General features: G+C 35.7%; 2 protein-coding genes across 2 annotated transcripts; one reads left to right on the top strand and one right to left on the bottom strand.

The window, feature by feature from the left end:
- Window positions 1–10,025: 10,025 nt before the first annotated feature.
- Window positions 10,026–10,571, bottom strand: LOC105218712 (uncharacterized). Its single transcript, XM_011194456.2, has one exon. The coding sequence runs from the start codon at window positions 10,569–10,571 to the stop codon at window positions 10,026–10,028; it is 546 nt and encodes a 181-aa protein (XP_011192758.2).
- Window positions 10,572–14,222: 3,651 nt separating this feature from the next.
- Window positions 14,223–15,458, top strand: LOC105218708 (uncharacterized). The gene has a single exon (XM_011194452.3). It carries the CDS (start codon window positions 14,437–14,439, stop codon window positions 14,878–14,880), a length of 444 nt encoding a protein of 147 aa, XP_011192754.2. The 5' UTR covers window positions 14,223–14,436; the 3' UTR covers window positions 14,881–15,458.
- Window positions 15,459–19,809: the final 4,351 nt, after the last annotated feature.

Genomic DNA, 19,809 nt, shown 5'->3' on the forward strand with positions numbered 1-19,809 from the left:
ACACTATTAGAAGAAAACTATTTCCTCTGAATTAAATTGAGATATCTGAAAGATTTGCCGGTATTTTCGGTGAAAAATTACCCTTAGGCACTGAGTTCTTCATATTCAATATCCGGGGCAAAGTTAAGGTCCGATTTCGACAATTTTTTCATAAGTGATGCCACGGATCATATACAGTATTTGTGTAAAGTTTTATTTCGCTATTTTCATTGATTCCTTATGTATATCTTATAAAGTGAACGGATCAGATGGAATTCAAAATTGAGTTATATGGGAAGTTTCGTGGTTGTGAACCGATTTCATCCATTTTCCGCACGTATCATTGAATTTCATTGAAATCTGTCGAATAGTTCCTCAGATATGGTTTTTGACCCATAAATAGGCGATGCCACGCCAATTTTCCATTTTGTAAAAAAATCAAAAAAAAATTGCAGCTTCTTTCTGGTATTTATTCTGTAAAATATAGTGTTTCTGACGTGTTTCGTTAGTGAGTTAACGCACTTTTAGAAACTTTCAACCTAACCTTTGTATGGGAGGTGGGCGTTTAGAAAATCGTTGGGAAATACTAATGATGCAAACCTATTACATGGTATATTTTCAACTTAACAACTTTGGATAATGATTTTTGAAATTTGAAAAGAGTTTATATTTTTATGGGCGATTGTTTTACAAACGCTGCAATCATTTCTTAATCTTCGAAAGATTAAGCGGATATTCTGGACAACCTTTATTAGTAATGGTCCATAACGAAATTTCACTCCATAAATGGGGGTGGAACGGCCATACTTTGCGATCGGACGAGATATGATGTTTTTTGGGAAAGATTTTCTTACTTTACTTTTGGAGATTCGGTACTAATTTAAGGGGACTAAATCAATCCCGATATAATAATACATATGACCATAACATTGTACTGGTAAATCGGCCTTTTCCAACCATTGGCAGGATTTTACAACATGAAAATGTCTCATATCATGAAGGATAGTTACATATAAAACGTTTAAGTGAAGCAAATCAAATTGGCCTGCGACGAGCACCGACCTAAACATTATCGAAAAAGTTTGGACTTTCGTTAAATATCAGAGCACAATTGATATAAAGGCCGAAAACGCCGAAATTATCAAAATTTGGTCAAAATTAATAGCTAACTTTACGCACATTGTGTGTGAATCTATTCGAACTAGATAGGAGGCTGTTACTGATGTCTAAGGCGATATAACCAATTATGAAATTAGCTTCTTAGAATAATAGCTGATCATTAAAACTAGAAAATTTCATTAACTTAGAACAGGATAATAAAGTTTAAGTCATGTGTAAATACTTTTGACTACTGCGAGCCATCAGTTGATGTGGCCATTTCATTGTCACATGTACAGCTGCTCTCACCAAACTGACTTCGTTCGCTTAGGAATAGATCAAGGTTTACAACAACATATCATTTTGTTACACTGTAACAACAACAACAGTAAGAAAAAGGCTTTTCCGTGAAATATCTAAAAATTTTCCATGTGTACATAATTTTGACTACCTCGGTATATATTAAATATTATTATATAATATTTCAATAAAAATCCATTGAAACACATAATTCTTATTTTATAAATAAATAATGTTAGAAAGGCATTTCTTACAACTAAAAATTATTATTGGAATGCTATGGCTTTCTATTTTAAACCAAGTTGAATTATAATATATTAATTTGACATTGCATTGATTCAATGTTTTGTGCAATTAGCCACAGCTAAAGTGAAAATAATCGATTTTAACTTTCGATTTAACAAATTTTATTACTTAAATACTTGACTAAAGCAGGTAATTAGAAAGTATTTGTCCGCTCATGCATATGAAAACAATACTAGAATTTTATTTTGAAAATTGTTACCGTTAACTCTTAACACCGGTGGTCATATAATTAGGGACATTTTTTTATTTAATTGGTTTCATTTACAATTGAAAAGGGATATAATCTTTTTAAGCGCAAGTTATTATGTTTATTATAATAAACCTATAACTTACAAAGTTTATTAAAAAAAATAAGGAAAGTGTGCATAACAACGTACGGCTTTTAATGTATCTTATATGACTATGTTGCCTTGGTGAACTAATTAAGGACACTTCGTATTTTTACTTATTAAGTTAAAAATGAAAACTGAAAATTTAAATTTTTTTAAATATGTATTTTTAAGTTAGTAGCAATCTTCCACAAGAGTGTACCGCTGCTGGCGTGCGCCGATGATATTGATATCATCGGAAGCAACAACCGCGCCGTTTGTTCTGCTTTTTCCCGCATGGATAAAGAGGCGAAGCGAATGGGTCTGGTGGTGAATGAGGACAAGACGAAATATCTCCTGTCATCAAACAAACAGTCAGCGCACTCGCGTCTTGGCTCCCACGTCACTGTTGACAGTCATAACTTTGAAGTTGTAGATAATTTCGTTTATCTGGGAACCAGCGTTAACAACACCAACAATGTCAGCCTTGAAATCCAACGCAGAATCACTCTTGCCAACAGGTGCTACTATGGACTAAGTAGGCAATTGAAAAGTAAAGACTTCTCTTGACGAACAAAAATCAAACTCTACAAGTCGCTTATCATTCCCGTCCTGCTTTATGGTGCAGAAACTTGGACGATGTCAACATCAGATGAGACGACACTAGGAGTTTTCGAGAGGAAAATTTTGCGCAAGATTTACGGACCTCAGAACATTGGCAACGTCGCATACCGCAGACGATGGGACGATGAGCTGTACGAGTTATACGACGACATTGATATAGTTCAGCGAATAAAAAAACAGCGACTACGCTGGCTAGGTCATGTTGTTCGAATGGACGAAAATGCTCCAGCTCTGAAAGTGTTCGATGCAGTACCCGCCGGAGGAAGCCGAGGAAGGGGAAGGCCTCCACTATGTTGGAGGGACCAGGTGGAGAGCTACCTGGTTACACTTGGAATCTCCAACTGGCGCTGAACTGCGAAGAAAAGAGAGGAGTGGTGCGCTCTCATCGATTCGGCTATAACCGGCTAAACGGTTGAACGCCAATCACATACATACATTTAGTCGAAAGCCGATTGATTCAAGCACAGCTTTCCATGACAAGGCATACTTTCGATAAACTCCTGTGTAAATTTAATACGGTGCTTATAGTTTTTTTTACACATACGGTTTTTTCTAGTGATTCGTATTGTTCGTATTATAACTTCGATGGTCATGTGGTCGTCTCCTAAAATCGCTTTTATCGATCGTGCCTACTTATACTTCTGTAATGAATCAAAATCTTGTAAATAATTAATTTTTAGCACAAAATTCAATCGTTTGAGCTCGAATCGACTTTTTTTCCTTAACATACTTATAAATAAATTAGTTAATGCACAAATCATTTACACTACTTACTGCAAGTTTTCGTGTTCAAATACAAGAAATTCAACTAAAAAAATGGTGTTCATTGCGATCATCAGTGTATATAAATGAAATATCAAATAAATACTGAAGACTTAAGGCACAAACTTGAATTCACTTCAGAGTTCACATTGAGTTTAGTATGGTTTGTAATGGAGTTTAATGGGTTTTTCGAATATTTCTTAACCATGCTCCAATTTATATATTATTTAACACTAAAAATTATTTCTATACGCTGCAATAAAATACAATAAAAAAGACTGTCGCATTTGTGAAAAATTCCAATATTATATAAATGCAATAAGCAAATTTCTTTGCAGATAATAAACGGAAATGAAAAAGTAAGACCATTCATGCGTAGAATTGTAGCATACTTTTAGGCTCTAAAAGTCGAGTTACTAAAGTGAATTAGAAGAAGCATGTTATTATATTATTTTTTCCACAAATTGTGTATAATTGAATTGAATAATGGAACATTTCTTATGTATGTCTATCTAGAGCCCTATTCTATGCACTTTACAAAATAAAAAAAAATTGAAAATTTATTCATATTTTTATCACGTAAGAGCCTTCTCTATTGTGGCTTCGGTGATTAGTTTGATTTATGATTGGCCGGTTATCAGCCTATCTATCCGATGGTTTCTTTCGACATAATCGAGGTATGTTTTAAAAAAAAAAAATGAATTAAATATCCGTAAATTGCAGTTTAATAAATTGTTTTATTAATTATTTGTTAAAAAATGAAAAATCATAACAAAATAATTCAAATCCAATAAATTCTTCCAAAATGACCAATTCTGACTCTTATACTTCTATTAGGTGCTGATCAATAATTTTAAACTTTTTTATAAAATTCAACATTTTTTCAATTTGCACATTTCTTTTTAATTCCAAGTTTAATTTTTTATTTTGGTTTCATGTTATTTGATTTTTTTCTCTTACTTCATATGTTTTCTTCATGTTGTCCGTTAAACCGAGTACTTACAAATCCCCGATGCTCGTTATTTAAGGTACTCAATGTAACAAATTTGCTTGTTCGTTTTCGGTTTTTGTTTCGGTTTTCGTTAAAACGAATTTTCGTTATTTTGGAAAACTACTGTATTTCGGTTGGTTTTACAACCCCATTTACTATATACAGATGGTAAGGTTATACCGCCTTTACTCGGTCGCCAGAGCCTCGTTAACCTCGATAACCAAACAGGGGGTGCCACACGTAAAAGAGGTTAATTGGTAATCGGATGCCAGAGGCTATATATACGCTTTTCCATTCTAGATCCCCCTAGTCTTTTGCTCCCCCGCAGAGCCATACTATATAATCATAATATATGTACATATGTCCTTATAATGTATTTAGAAATATGAGGAATGCAATTTTGATTTAGTTGGTTGTTATGTTTAGCTTCAGAAAAGTTCCATGGTTACTACGAAATCTTAACTTAGTCATTTAATGCCAAAAATTTGCTAAGCTATAATCGTATGCAATATATACAAAACAATTTCGTCAAAGTTACCATTATCAATATCACCATTTCTTTTATACAAAAAAGGGAACAATAAACATCTTAATATAAAAACTTTTGAATAACGCGGGCAATTACGATGTTCATAATTTTCCTCTTTGTATAGAAATAACAACAACTGTAAAATATCTTCCATCGCAACAAATTCACTTTCACAACTATCCTCAAGGGGATATTTTATTTGTAAAAAGCACTGTCAAGAGTATTTTACTTCTTAACAATTTATAAATAAAAAAACTTTTTATTTTAAACACAGAATACAAAATGCTTGATAAATTAAAAAAAAATCGAAACTTCCAAAAATTCGTGTTCAGTACAAAATTGGATTAATTATGTATGAATGAAAATGTATAATAATACTATAAATAAAGTAATACGATTGTTTAATAAAGTATTTAGATATAAATTTATTGAATACATAAACGAGAACGCTGAACAGGTCAATATTCAAAATCAAACATGTTGGCTATTGTATTCTACAACAGACTTCAAGAGATTTTTGCGTAATTAATGTGTGATTTTTGTAACTTGTATTTTGACCACGTTTTTTTGAAATCGGCATGAACCGTTCCATGGCCTGGTCACTAAAATGTCCAAGTCCTTTTTGTGTTTTTGAACAGTAGTAGGAAACATGATGAAAAACTGCGTGAACCTTTGGAGTTATCGTAATTTGCAAAGCAATGTAACTGTTTCGAAACTCCTTTATATATTTAGAATAATCACAATTCAAATGAAAATCTTCAAAACATTTGACGTATTTTACACAACCGAGGTTTCCATTAGATCTTAAAATGTCTACTTTATTCAAGAGAGTTTTACAAGCGTTTCCAGCAAACATAGATGCTCCATTAAACACATTACGCGAAACGTTACACTTTTTGGCCCAGTCTAAACTTTCTGTCTCAAAGTCTATTAACATATTGTTGAAAATATGATTTACGATACCAATCAGTAGGTGAAGTTCAGGAGGAACTATTATGTCGATGATAGTGTCTTGTACATTTTGAGTGGAAATGGGAGGGGAAATGCAGTTAAAATATTCTTTTGCATTTTTTCTTATGCTACCTGCATCTCTCCAGGCTTCAAAATTTTTTATGGAGCCTCCTACAGTTCTATACTGCCCACATGATTCCAACTGGTCTTTAGTGGCAGTGCACCACGTGCAAGGGTAAGTACTGCCATGAGACATTAATAACAAAATAAACAAATAATAAAAATATAACAGAATTATTACTCAATCAATCTTACTTACTATATAAACGATGTTCACAACAGTTTTACTCTAACCTTAAAAATCGATTTGTCAATTGTTTAGGAATACACATCTTTACATGTAAACGAGTGACATATAGTGCAAAGAATTATGTTATAATAGTTTTTTGACCGTAACTATTCATCAAGTTTTGTACTGAACACGAATTTTGGAAGTTTCGATTTTTTTCTCAAAAATCGATTTTTTTAAAAAACTGCTAAGGGGATAATTTTAATTTTTGCATAAAACTTATTCAGAAGAGTCCTAGAAACGAATACAAAAAGAAAATTCATGGTGCCTTTTACCATCATTTAAAATGTGTTCAAGACTACCGTGAAATGCTTATCCGAACGAACCGATCCAAGATTTTCTTAACTACAATAGGTTGAGTGCACGCTCAATTTTAGCTGTCAAAAATACCGATGTTGATGACTTAAAAAATACAATTCAAGTCAAATTCCGGGAGAAAAAATTTGGAAAAATCGCAAACAAATGTTTTCAACAAAATATAAATTCCACTTTGTTTTCTTTTCAATAGAAATAATTTCTCGTAGGCGAGGTCAGCTAGTTACTCTATATATAGCTGCATATATATATTGACATACATATGTATATGTTTTTCTTTCTCTAAAGATTGATAGTAGTATAAAAAACATTTCTTATATTTCTCTAATTATTTAAAATTTCAAATTTGGCCTGTAGCTCTATTAATATAATGGGCACATGGTAAAGTTCAGATAATGTTGTAAACAGTCAACAAAGCAACTTATCAAAATTTAAAAATTTGGATGTCTTATTAAATAGTACAATATGTTTAAAGTATTATCCAAAAATAAATCAAATCAATCCGAGTAAAATTCTAAGTGATAGACCCTTAGAAATTACGCCCCACGGGGAACGTAAGTTTGAATGTAAAACTTCCCTGAAATTTATGTAGCGTATTTTTCACATTTTTCACACATCTTAGCAATAACATTATCTAGTTATTATACGTAGGATTTATTTTTATTAGAGAGCAAGAGCTTTTTTTTTGGATACGTCATGGGAGATGAAGTACCAACGGCTGAGTTTCCGGAATTTGTAAATACAATTTTCACAAAATACTGCTTAAATATGTTATCAAAGATACGCTGAATAGATCTAAAGAATTCTTCTTACATTTATTTACAGTTTTTTTTAATATTATTAATTTAAAAAAATAGCTTTCTAACAAAATTTATTTCGTACTGATTTTATCATTATTTCCGCAATATGGAGCTCTCAGTCTTACCACATGAAGCGAACGAAAAAAAATGGATGCTGTAGCTCCAAAAGGTATCAAAAGTGGGAGACATGTTATTATATTTGTTAGTATTTTTACAACACAGTATTGGTTTCTACTTAGCTTTTAAGTCGCTAAACCTACTAAAATGAACAATAAAAAATTAGAATTTTTGTTAACTTTTTTAATGATTATATTTGGAAGAATATACCGGGATGCAAAACCGCAAAAGTTATGTGCAAGGCGGTAGATAAGAAGTACACGAAATTTCTATTGGCGCTCGATAGAAGCAAATGTGGGAATATGATCGGCATACTCACTGATCACTGTCTTGTGGCGGCGCACGCCTACAAGATGGGGCTGATAGATCGTGAAGACTGCAGGAAATGTCAAGAGCAAGGCACCAGAGAAACAATGGAGCACCTCTTCTGTGAATGTCCTGCATTATCAAGACAACGGCTTCAGCATTTGGGAGCTGCACATTACGTTAATCTGGAAGATTAACTAAAGGATGACTAATCCTCATTAACCAAGTTTCAATATCGGCAGTTCAAATTCTTCTTTTTCGGTTTCATGAGAAACACATGATATGTGATAAGGCGATATTCGCTAGACTATAGACTATTTAAATACCATAATCATCTAAAACCCAAATTAAATACTTTAAAAGTTGGTACTTTTAAACATATTTAGCTACTGTAATATAATAGAGGCAATGCAACAAACTTAATTATGTATCTAGTAACAAAGAACGAAAATATAATAAAGGAATCGGTTCGACAAGTAGAAGACAAGACAATTATGCTGATGTAAATACATTTAACGAGCCTCAGTAGCATAGCAATACGAATAATATATGCAAATCAGTTGCTTTATAATTTAATGCTGCAGTTGAAGTTGCAGCATCTTCCAGACGACTAACAATCAAAATGCAGTTTACGAAAATTAGGTCAACTCAACTTGCAGCTATTGTTATATTTTTAGTAATAAAACTTCTTTTTATCTTAAATATAAGGTCTTCTACTTAGAAAGAAGCACCATACAGCGAAGTTCTGAAAAGCCTAGACACCAAAAGTGCTACTCATAAACAAAAATTGAGATTACAAATCCGCAATAAAACCTTTTTATTGACGACATAAAAATTTGTTTATTACCACACTATTGAACAATGGAGGAAATAAAATGTTTGGCTTCAAAGAGAGTTGCCCCACAAAATGAGGGCCAAATCAATTGGCACTTTGTTGCCGCCGTCCATTAGACGCGAGGTGTGAATTGTTTATAAAACGATTACAAAACTTTTCGTTTTCTAGCGATCGTTGGGTGCGTAAGGCTATGTAAGTCACTTTTTAAATATAGTACGAAGAAAGAAGTGCGCGATGAATACACAGAAGAAAGGAGAAGGAAAACATTTTATTTTTATTACCGCTTAGTTTCACTCAATAGGAATGGGATTAACAACAGCAGTGGACTTGAAGAAAGTTTTACAACCGAAAAGTCGAAAGAAATGTAAGCGCTTTCGAAGTTAATACTGGGCGCAATAAATAGCTACAGCAACGTCTGAGTTGGGCACAGTGAACATTACGCAGCCCTGAAGAAAGCAACATGCAGCACAACCAGAAGATAGCAGCAATTCTACTTTGCATCGGTGTGTTAGCACTAAATCACGGCGGTGAGGCCAGACCGACCGAAGAACGTGTCACACGTCAAACGAAAGGACCTAGCAGTGGAGCCACAACTACAGCGGATGTGAAAACCATAAGTGGACAACTGCTGAATGGTGGCGCAACGCTGCTGAATCAACCACAGCCATTGACAGCTTTCGGTGGAATGCTTGGCACCATGCCCTACGGACGCTACGGCGGACTGGCTTACGGCGGCAACGGTTATCCCGGCGCACCAGGTATTGGCCTAATTGGACTGCCATTCGGTGGCAGTGCACCAGGTGCTGCCGCTGGCGCCAATGGTGTCCCACCCGGCGTGAACACATTGCAGCTGGGGAATCTCGCTGGTTTGAACTATCCTGCCACAGGCAACTATGTGGGCAACAACTTGCCGCCGTACGCATTTAACGGACCCGATGTATTCGCCAATTACATGTTTGGCGGTTTACCGCAACTGCAGAACAATTTCGGCCCAACTGTAGCGGGCGCTAATAACTTGGAGAATCTAGTGAATATGGCAAATTTGCAAGGAGTTACGGGCAACGGCAATCAGGTGCCGTTAGCGGGTGCTCAAATGGCAGGGACACCAATGCAGCTACAAGGACAAGCCTCGCAGTTGCAGCCACAGTTTGGAGGTGCTGCATATCCCATACCCTCGGCAATTTTCGGACAAATGGGCGGTTATGGACAGGGTTTCCAAGGCTTTCCGGTGCTGTAGAGGAGTTGACTAGCTAAGCAGTAAAGAAGATAAGCATAGAAAGAGAATAAGCTAAGCCTGCTTGAACATAAATCAAACACACAATATTTAATTTATTTATGAAATCTTAGTTTTATTTTTTTAACTTTTTATACGCGCAATAATTTATATGTGATCAAATAGAAATATTTTTGTACAACAAAACTGTTTTTCAATTCCACTTTTTGCAACAAACCATTTTAGCCACTTTGGTAGCCACCACCAGCGCCTATCGGCCTGCCGCCGCTCGCCAACGCGCCGCCTGGTCCCACGCGATAGAGCGCATTCGCTTGCGGGCGTCCAGCGCTGCCGCCCACAGTTTTATACACCGTCTGTGGATGGTTGGCGGAGTACGCGCCGCTCGGTCCAGCGCCGGATGTAGCAGCACCCAACGCATTCACCACAAAGTCGCTGCCTGGCGATGGGCGTCCGCCATACTTAAAGCCGCCAATGCCGCTATGAGGCCGCGCAGCGATAGCGCCGCCAGGTGCATAGGCCAGACGCACATTGCCACTGCCATTAGCGCTCACTTTCACATTACCGTTGCCGTAGGCATTGCCACCGCTGCTAATGCCACCAACATTAGCGCTGACGCCACCCTGATTGCTGCCGCCGTAAGCGAGATTAGGGCGATAACCGCCTGAGCTGCCATAGCGTCCTGCCTGCCGTATGTGGCGTGTAAGGAAGACACCTGAACGCGCTTCCAATGCAGGCAGCAGCAGCACTAGCAAATAAATAAACTTCATTTTAGTGTCCGTAAAGTGGTAAGAACAACAAATATGTTGCAAGTAATTCGATTGCAAACGCAGCGCGTACTGTTGGCCTTGTGGCATGTGGCAAGCGCTTTTATACCCTGCCGAATTCTTGCGCAGCTTAACAGGATCCACCACTTCGCCACTGGTGCATCAGTTGACCTACATATTTAGATAGTTGTGTACAACAACAACTTGTTGCAAGCATAATATTAGTCTATGACTTCCTGCGCTTCTTGTCTTTCCAGTTTTTGTCGATGTTTGCTCTTCTCTTACGTAATTCAATTGCCACATCAACGGCAATGTCAATGGCAATGTTGTATTTGCTTAACAATAACTTTACTACAATGTTACGTGTATTTATGCATATTGCATGATCCCGCTCCCCGTCGAGTTGAACTCCTCTACTTTGCATTCTGCAATTAACCGGTTTGAAATTTCACTGTTATTTAACAAATCATTGCATCTAAAATGGGAAAATTCTAACGTTCAGAGCGAAAAACTAGTTTTGTAGACTTTAACCCACTGCAAGTTGATGTAAATGGGTATTTTAATGATTATATTAATCACAAAGCTTCTAACAAAATGTAGAAGGAAATATATGTATATTATCATTGGTATATTGCGAGGATTCTTTGATTTATCCATTTCCAATATTAATTAATTAGCAGTGCTTATTCGAACATTTTGTAGTCTTCTTTCCCACTGTTCAGTTGTCTTAAACGAACGATAGAATATATTCGAACAATTCCTAACCTCACTTCACGTTGTTCAGTTGTCTCAGACGAACGGGTCTCAGCGGCATGTACTCGAAGGTTTTCCAGTCTTAATGTTCGTTACTCGTTTGATTCAGATGATCGTAGTGCTCGTTCCTTCCATGTTTGAGGTGAAGAGCGCCCAATTGCTTTAGTCGTAATTGTTCGGCTATAGCGCAAAAGTGCATTCACATTTTTTTCGATGTCAATCAGCAATCCGAATCAATGTATCGAATGCAATTAAACCGCCTGTTGACACTTGTATGGAAATGTTAACATTGACGACGATCACCAACTCGCTATGTAAAATTTATTGTGAAAAAAGACGCATTCGAGAATTGTCAGATCCCTCATTTATACATTGGATGATCTTCAATTGTAGAGAATTAATAAAACTCACGGAAACTACCAGAATTCAATTCCATTGAATTACGAGTATAAGTTATTCGACGAACTATGAACTATGTCCAGCGAATAAAAAGGCAGTGGCTCCAGCTCTGAAAGTGTTCGATGCAGTACCCGCTGGTGGAAGCCGCGGAAGAGGAAGACCTCCACTCCATTTGAAGGACCAGGCGGAGAAGGTCCTGGTTTCACTTGGTATTACCAATTGGCGCCAAACCGCCAAGGGGAAAAATGAATGGCGCGCTGTTGTGTACTCGGCTATAACCAGTATTAGCGGTGTCTACGCCAGTCAAGAATTTGATGTACAAATTAAATTAAAATTATCAAATTCATAGTTTACGATTCTAAAAAGGAGAAGCAAATAAACATTAATTTTTATATACGAATAAATATAGTATTATTTTTCAACATATTCATATGAATTCAACACCTTGAAACACTTTCACATCTGTTTAACCAATAATTGTAGGATACCGTTAGAAATTCAATCTTAGAATTTAGATGGTATCAGTTGCGCATTGCTTCATTCATATGCAGTTTCATTTGACTCACAAATTCTCATGGACTATTTTCATAAAAATTCAGTTTATTGATCTTAATTTAATTTACATGTTTTTAATTTCAGTGTTTTTACGCTATCATAATATTTACTTTACTAAACATTTTATTAACCCTCCATTTAAATTTGCTGCATAGATACGCTCGGGTTACAATAAAATGATCGAGTTAAGTTATAACATCTTTACTAGCCTCAAATTATAGACACAACAAAAATAAACAACATCATAATTTTTCTTCCATGAAACCAATTTTGTTATTGCGTATAAATATAAACTTGGTTTTTGGCAGTTATCATTGAGTTCGTTCGCCCATAATTCGTTCCGACGCGATTAATACAACAAATACACTAACTAATCATCAATCAGATTAGCTTCATATCATTCAGGTCTTATTTATCATCTCAACCACCCCTTCTTGACAAAATAGCATTAATAATTCCATCGGAGAGAAATTGCTTTACTGAAATATGTACTCGTTCGCCTCGTAAAAGTAAAAATAATCTTAATAAACCGCTAAACTTAGGCTCACCTCCTCTATATCATCACTATCGGTATTAAAGTGAGTACGGAGGATAAAGTGACAAAAATATACGATGTTATATTGACAGAATGCTGATTGGAGATGTACAAAAAAGTTAAATAGTAGAAATCTCATAAGATAACGTGAAGCATATGATGCATTAAATATTGGGCATGATAAAGCTGTCGGCATATTGGGTGCTTTGGCGCTACTCATGCCAATGCAAAACAGGTTATGCTTCGTTTCGTCACAATCGGAAACTATCGATTACCTGGTACATTACAGAGACCAAAGCGCAGACGAAACTCTGAAGAAATTGAAGATTGATCTGAAATAAAAACACACCAAATGATTGTACTGCTACTTCCTATTTATTCTGTATTTCCTTCCTATTTCTATGTACCTGACGGATCGCTATATCCTGCTTTTCTTAAATCAACAATAAAGTATTAGACGAAAAAGAGATTTTAGAGTTTCTTCCCTTGAACTGACATATTCAAAACAACTTTACCCAGTCTTAAAGTTTATTTAACAGAAATTTTTCTCAGTGTAGTTATCATATTCAACGGAACTAACATTGCCATCGCCATAGAACGTGCGATAATCCATTAAAGACGTCATATTTCGAACGAACTGGTCTGCCATTTGACACTCATGAGTCTGACGGCTGGTGACACCGGTTTGCTGAGCTACTAATTGCACCTAACCGAAATCACTTAAATTGTTGTTGCTGCTGTCGCACCGGACACCGGAGGCAACGGAGAACAGTTGGTGATAAATGCGAGTGCACGGAATGTGAAGCATTTTCTGTTTTTTTTTTCAAATAGATTAGAAAACAACAATCACACTTAGTAGTCGTAGATTTTAAAAGGATGATTGCAATGACTGTGTGGAGCAGCGGATGTATTCAAATACTTATACACTTAATATACTCATATTGGGCCATAAATATGTTGCATTACTGTAATACATTATCACAGTTACGTGATCAGTTCAACGTGCGTCGTCTGCGGCAGAATCAGGATTAGATTGCCGCGCTGCTCAAACAACTAAATCCGTATGGGAAAGGTCATAAATTTCCAAACACAACACTGTGCGTCACACAGCTGTCGCTCAAACGCATATCTTTATGACCATGCGACTATTGCAATGTTCTAACCCAGCAGCGCTCGGGTGTAGACACTTACCTGCCTTAAGGTGCAATAAAATTAGTGTGAGAAAAGAACAGCCAATGCGCACGCGCAGGTAGTTAGAACCTGATGAAAGCAAACAGCGCTGTAAAGTAAATAGAACAGCAGGGTTTTGGATAAATCCATAAACACTTACAATCCATTTCCAATACATTTGTAGCCAGTAAGACCGGAATTTTCATTAACTCCCTTGGCACACAGTCACAGGCATATGCGTATGTCATACGTTCTATAAGAACACACGCCGGCAGTTGGAAATGTAACAGTTTCCCACAAAACCGCAAGGCAAACGGACGGTTTCTACACAACACGAGTTGTTCTAAAAAAAGCGTAATTCATAAAGTCTTCGAAACAAAAATTAAAACAATTAATCGCGCGTTTTCGCAAAAGTTCTAACGAAATTCGTCACCAATCGTTTTGCATTAATTAGCAATGCCATATGAATTAAAGTGTGCGCTTGTCGCATTTATTGTTGTGTTTAATTTGTGCCACATCACCTCGGCTGCGGCATATCCCTGGCAGGCCGATCATGAGGGTTACGACGCCAGCTTGGATCCGGTCATTTGGTCACGCGCCTTTGTCAAAGACAATATACGGCGACCGCGTCAATTTGCCACCAATAATGAAATTCAATTAAATAATCGGTTTTATGAATTCCAACAGCGCTTCATTGACTCGAATCGCGCGGCAAGCGGTGTTTTGCGCGATGAAAAGCAACTTGTGGAAAGTTCGGGTCATTTTGGCAAACGTCGCACAGGCGCTGAAAACGATTGGAGTGCAATCGCGCATGCTGAACACAGATCGAGGAGTAACCGCAAATCGAGTTTGAATCGTTCGAAAACGCAACTGAGAAGAAAACGCAATCACAAACGTTAAATGCTTAATTTACAAGAAATTTGATATTTAGTTGTACAAAAAATCAAACTTTTATATTTATTAAGTGGTAGTTAATCTGTTACAGTTATTTAAAACTTGTAATTAGTTATTGCACGATATACAATTATGAATATTAAAGAAAAATAAGTATTAACATAAGAATAGTTTTTAAAGAATTGATTAAAATATATATTTAAGAGACCAATTTTGGTGATTTTTTTAATAATATAATACTATCGATTTGAGAATAATCCATTAAATATGGGTAATTTATTATTTCCACTCAAAATTAATTGAGCCACAAACTACATGTCAATTTGTAACTAATGGAATAAGTGATAAATATACTGTACTTTTAAACACTTATTAAATTAGAACCTATTCGGTACGAGTTTCCAAATAATGGTAATAAAGCAAACTAAAAATCTTAATATTATCAGCAAAGAAATAGAATGCATAAAACGAATGTTCAAGTTCTAGTGTGTTCAAAGTTTCGCATCATAAAAGCATTATCTATAAAAAAACTACGTCTAAATTATCCAAAGTCCCGTCAAGACTATTTGAGGCTTTTTGCTGTTGTCCCCTATCAAATTACGTCTAGACACGGAAAGTGTTTCATGCAATGCAGACAGTAAAGAAGTCTTGGAAGACAAATTTATCGAATCTTATGATGAACCCAAAATCAAAATAAAAAAAATTAACTAATAAAAGCTACTATGTCGATATATTATGAAAATTTACCAAAAGAGACAGTATAACATATATTTTGTGACACCATAAATCCGGAGAACTATCTGCTTAAAAAAAATAATATAATCTAAATAAAAAGAATTCATCACTTTGAATTTATAGTTCAAACAGTGAACGACGTAAGAGAGAGAACCTGTTGCACAGAGTATCATAGTTTTGTTCACATAACGGTTGTTTGTGTCACCAAGAAATATAAGAGTTAGATATGGGGTTATATATACATAAATGATCAGGATGACGAGATTTGAAATCCGGATGTCTGTCCGTCCGTCTGTCCGTGCAAGCGATAACTTGAGTAAAAATTAAGATATCTTAATGAAACTTGGAACACATGTTCCTTGGCACCCTGAGGAGGTTGCTTTCGAAAATGGGCAAAATCGGTCCACTGCCATGCCCACAAAATGGAGGAAACCGAAAACCTATACAGTGTCATAACTAAGCCATAAATAAAGTTATGAAAATGAAATTTGGAATAAGTTTTTTGTATATAACTCGCAAACCAATAAAGCTATATAAACCAAACTCCTTATACAGTCCAAAAATGAAAGAAATCGGATAATAACCACGCCCACCTCCCATACAAAGGTTAGGTTGAAAATTACTAAAAGTGGGTTAACTCCCTAACGAAAAACGTCAGAAACACCAAACTTTGCATAAGAAATGGCAGAAGAAAGCTGCACTGAGATTGTTTTTCAAAATGGAAAATGGGCGTGGCGTCGCCCACTTATGGGTCAAAAACCATATCTCAAGAACTATTCGACCGATTTCAATGAAATTCGGTATATAACACTTTCTTGACACCCTGATGACCCGGGTGGAATATGGGCGAAATCGGTTCACAACTACGTCTACTTCCCATATAACCCAATTTTTAATTCCATCTGATTCGTTCACTTTATAATGTATTCATAACGAACCAATGAAGCTAGCGGAATAAAACTTTACACAAATACTGTATTTGATCTGTGGCATCACCTGTGGAAGAATTGTCAAAATCGGACCATGACTTTTCAAGGCGCCTGATATCGAACATGAAGAACTCAGTGCCTAAGGTTAATTTTTCACCGAAAATATAGGTAAATATCCAGATATTTTAAAAGCCTGAGACACGTCTAAGAAGGCCGCCGAACAAACGTTCTTTTTAACCATAGCATTTTCAACGAAATTAACGATTTGGGCAACTGCTCAATTGTTGAATGGTGATCACGAAAGCCGAACTACTGTACTGCTATAAGGTGTTTTCAATCTATTACCGATTTGAGCCTCTTTATGAGAACATTCTCGAAGAGTTTCGATTAAGATGTGACATCATGTATGTATTAGTTTACCCGGCTTAGGTATTCCAAAGCGATGGAACGTATCTTAGGTATAATGCACTGTTTACAATTTTTTTTATACAATTCTTTATTAGATTGCGTAAGTATTTTTGAGCTTTGCGTTCCTGATAAGACTTTTAATTTCTTTACTAGTAACTGGAGAAATGCTGACGAATGGATCCAACCAACTATTTTCACAGTTTACAAGTAGCTCATGCCCATCGTTAAGTGTAAATGTGTTTCTCAAATAATTTGCAAAAACTGCAGCTTTTTGTGCATTCGTTTTGGCCCATTCAGTTTCGTTTCATTTTATTGGTGCGACATGTTTTATTTGTTTATTAATGTTCCTTGCAGCTTTCCACAGCGAATAATCGGTAGATTTATCAACAGTGAGTTTGGACAAATACGTTTTGAAAGAATAGTTTCTAAACTGTGTAATTTTTGTTCTTAGTTCCGCTGTACATCTATTAAGCTCTGATTTGAATTTGCTTCCACTTAGATTTACACGAATATTCGGTGTACTCTCCCACGCAGCATTTTGAATTACTTTTGTGAAAGATTCAACTTAACAATCTATTTCAACATCTGTCGATATGCGCTTTAGCTTAAAATCGACTTTATTCAGTATAGTCTTAAATTTATACCAATCAGTATGTTTATTAGATAAAGAAGACATGCCGGACGAAATTATTTCAAATAGAGTTAGTATCACTAGTGAATGATCCGAGCTTAAATCTGAGCTATCTTCAATACTTAAATTGATTTTCGATACTTTGTTGATGACAAAAAAGCCAAGAAGACCTGGTAATTTCCTACTGTCTGCTGGCCAATAAGTGGGTCTCCCTGTCGAAATAACATTGCATCCAACAACTTGTATAGCTTTCAGAAGTGCTCGACCTTTGGTTGTAGTTAAACGAGAACCCCTAATGAGTGTGTCTTGCATTAAAGTCACCACCCATGATTACCTTCCGTCATATATTTTTAATAAACTGGTGTAAGTATCAGTTTTGAATTTATGCATGGGCGGACTACGTAGAGCAATTAAGTATAATGACTGACTGTACATTTTTACTGAAATTGCTGTAGCTTGAATTTCTTCAGTTATAATTTGAGCTTCTTCGGAATGTTTAATAATACTTTTGATTAAAACTGTCCTTTCTCGTGAGTTTGCTGGGTGCGGAGTGTGGTATAAATCATAATTTTTTAATTTTAAAAATGAATTGTTCGTAAAATGTGTTTTGGACAACAAACATACATCAATATTTCTGTCGTTTAGAATAACTTCAAATTCATTTTTACTTTTGGAAAGACCATTGGCATTTCATAGCAATATTTTCAAGGTGTTACTGTTCATCAATAAATTGTAAATGGTATTCAAGAACGTTGAGAAAAATAAATCCAAAATAATGTTCTTTCGATTGATATTAAACATTCCCCAATAAATTTTAATTTTCTGTGTTTTTTCTTTAAAAAAAGTAGATAACCTTGAAATCGCTCAACCTTTTTTTTCGCCAAAATGGATAAATTTGTTTATGGCGGGAAATGTGATGAAATATTGAGGACAGTCCCAGTTTTCACTTCTATTATAGGTTTTATGGTACATCGTATTTGCCTTTCATATATGTATGCATATTAATAAAATGAATATAAACTATATATCTATATAAACTATCGCTCCATATATTATAATTAAAAATTCATTTGTTTTGCTCATACGTTCTCCTAGCCCTCATATACCGAATATATTGATTTCCGATCAATTCGGTTGATTTTTAGAGATGTATTTGGATAATAGTTAACAAATCTCAATGAAACTAGGTGGTATATTAGCAATGGTATAATTAAATTGGGTAAATTTTGAAAATTTCTGGAATTATTCCAACCGCTATCACTTCACAGAAATTGCGACAAATATGGTTGAGTACTCTTGGTACTATGTTATATACTCGTACGTGGACGCGAAATCAGCAGCGATACACATTAGTATTTCCAATACAATAAATATGTTGGAGATTGACCAAGCCTCATGAATTAAATATCTACGATCAAGGTCACGTGTACTTCATCAACTAACTATATAAAAGAACTGAGTAGACACGAGCGTACATTTTTCATATAAAAAATCTCAGGGAGTGATGATTTATAACAAAGAAACATAAAGTCATTTATTATGCGTGGTTAGCAAAGTCAATAAATTGGCACTAAATAAAATGAACTTCAGCTGAAAATCACAATGGAAAGCTCAATAACAGTTCGATAATCGCGTTAACCAACGAAAAACGGCGCTAAATATAGCAACAATGAATACGAGAGCAGAATTGTGAAATGAGCGGTAAATAAATGATGCCGAAACACACTCAAAAAACACGCACAATTTGCGCTCAAACAGCGAACAACCACTCAAACGCTGAGCTAAGTGAGCCAATTGTGGTTTGTTGCCAACACCCTGGATATGGGCGCATATCTAATCAATGAGCGGTGAACTGGGAATTTGTAAGTGGATACAGTGATGGATTTGTTTGCTGCGTCAATGAATGAAAGTAAATCTTCTGCTTTTCTGATAACTCTGCTCGTGCGTTCGCAAATATTTAATTTGGTAATTATCGCTCGAGTTGGGACGCAGCGCACGTGGTGCCACGAATCGCGCCGACAGCCGGCTACATGGGTTTCATGGTTAGAAATGCTGGCAGCGCTTGACTGCTTGGCTGCTATGCAAATAGTTACCGCATATTTACAGTAAATATCTGCTGAAGTACTTATGTATTATGTTTGAGTACTTCTGCCGGTCGCTAACTGTGGCTGGGAAATGATCTAGGAAAGTAATTTGTCTGAAATTAATGTGGCAGCGAGCAGCAAAAAGCGC

This window comes from Zeugodacus cucurbitae, chromosome 6 (assembly GCF_028554725.1).
Source record: "Zeugodacus cucurbitae isolate PBARC_wt_2022May chromosome 6, idZeuCucr1.2, whole genome shotgun sequence".
In the NCBI taxonomy this organism is placed as follows: domain Eukaryota; kingdom Metazoa; phylum Arthropoda; class Insecta; order Diptera; family Tephritidae; genus Zeugodacus; species Zeugodacus cucurbitae.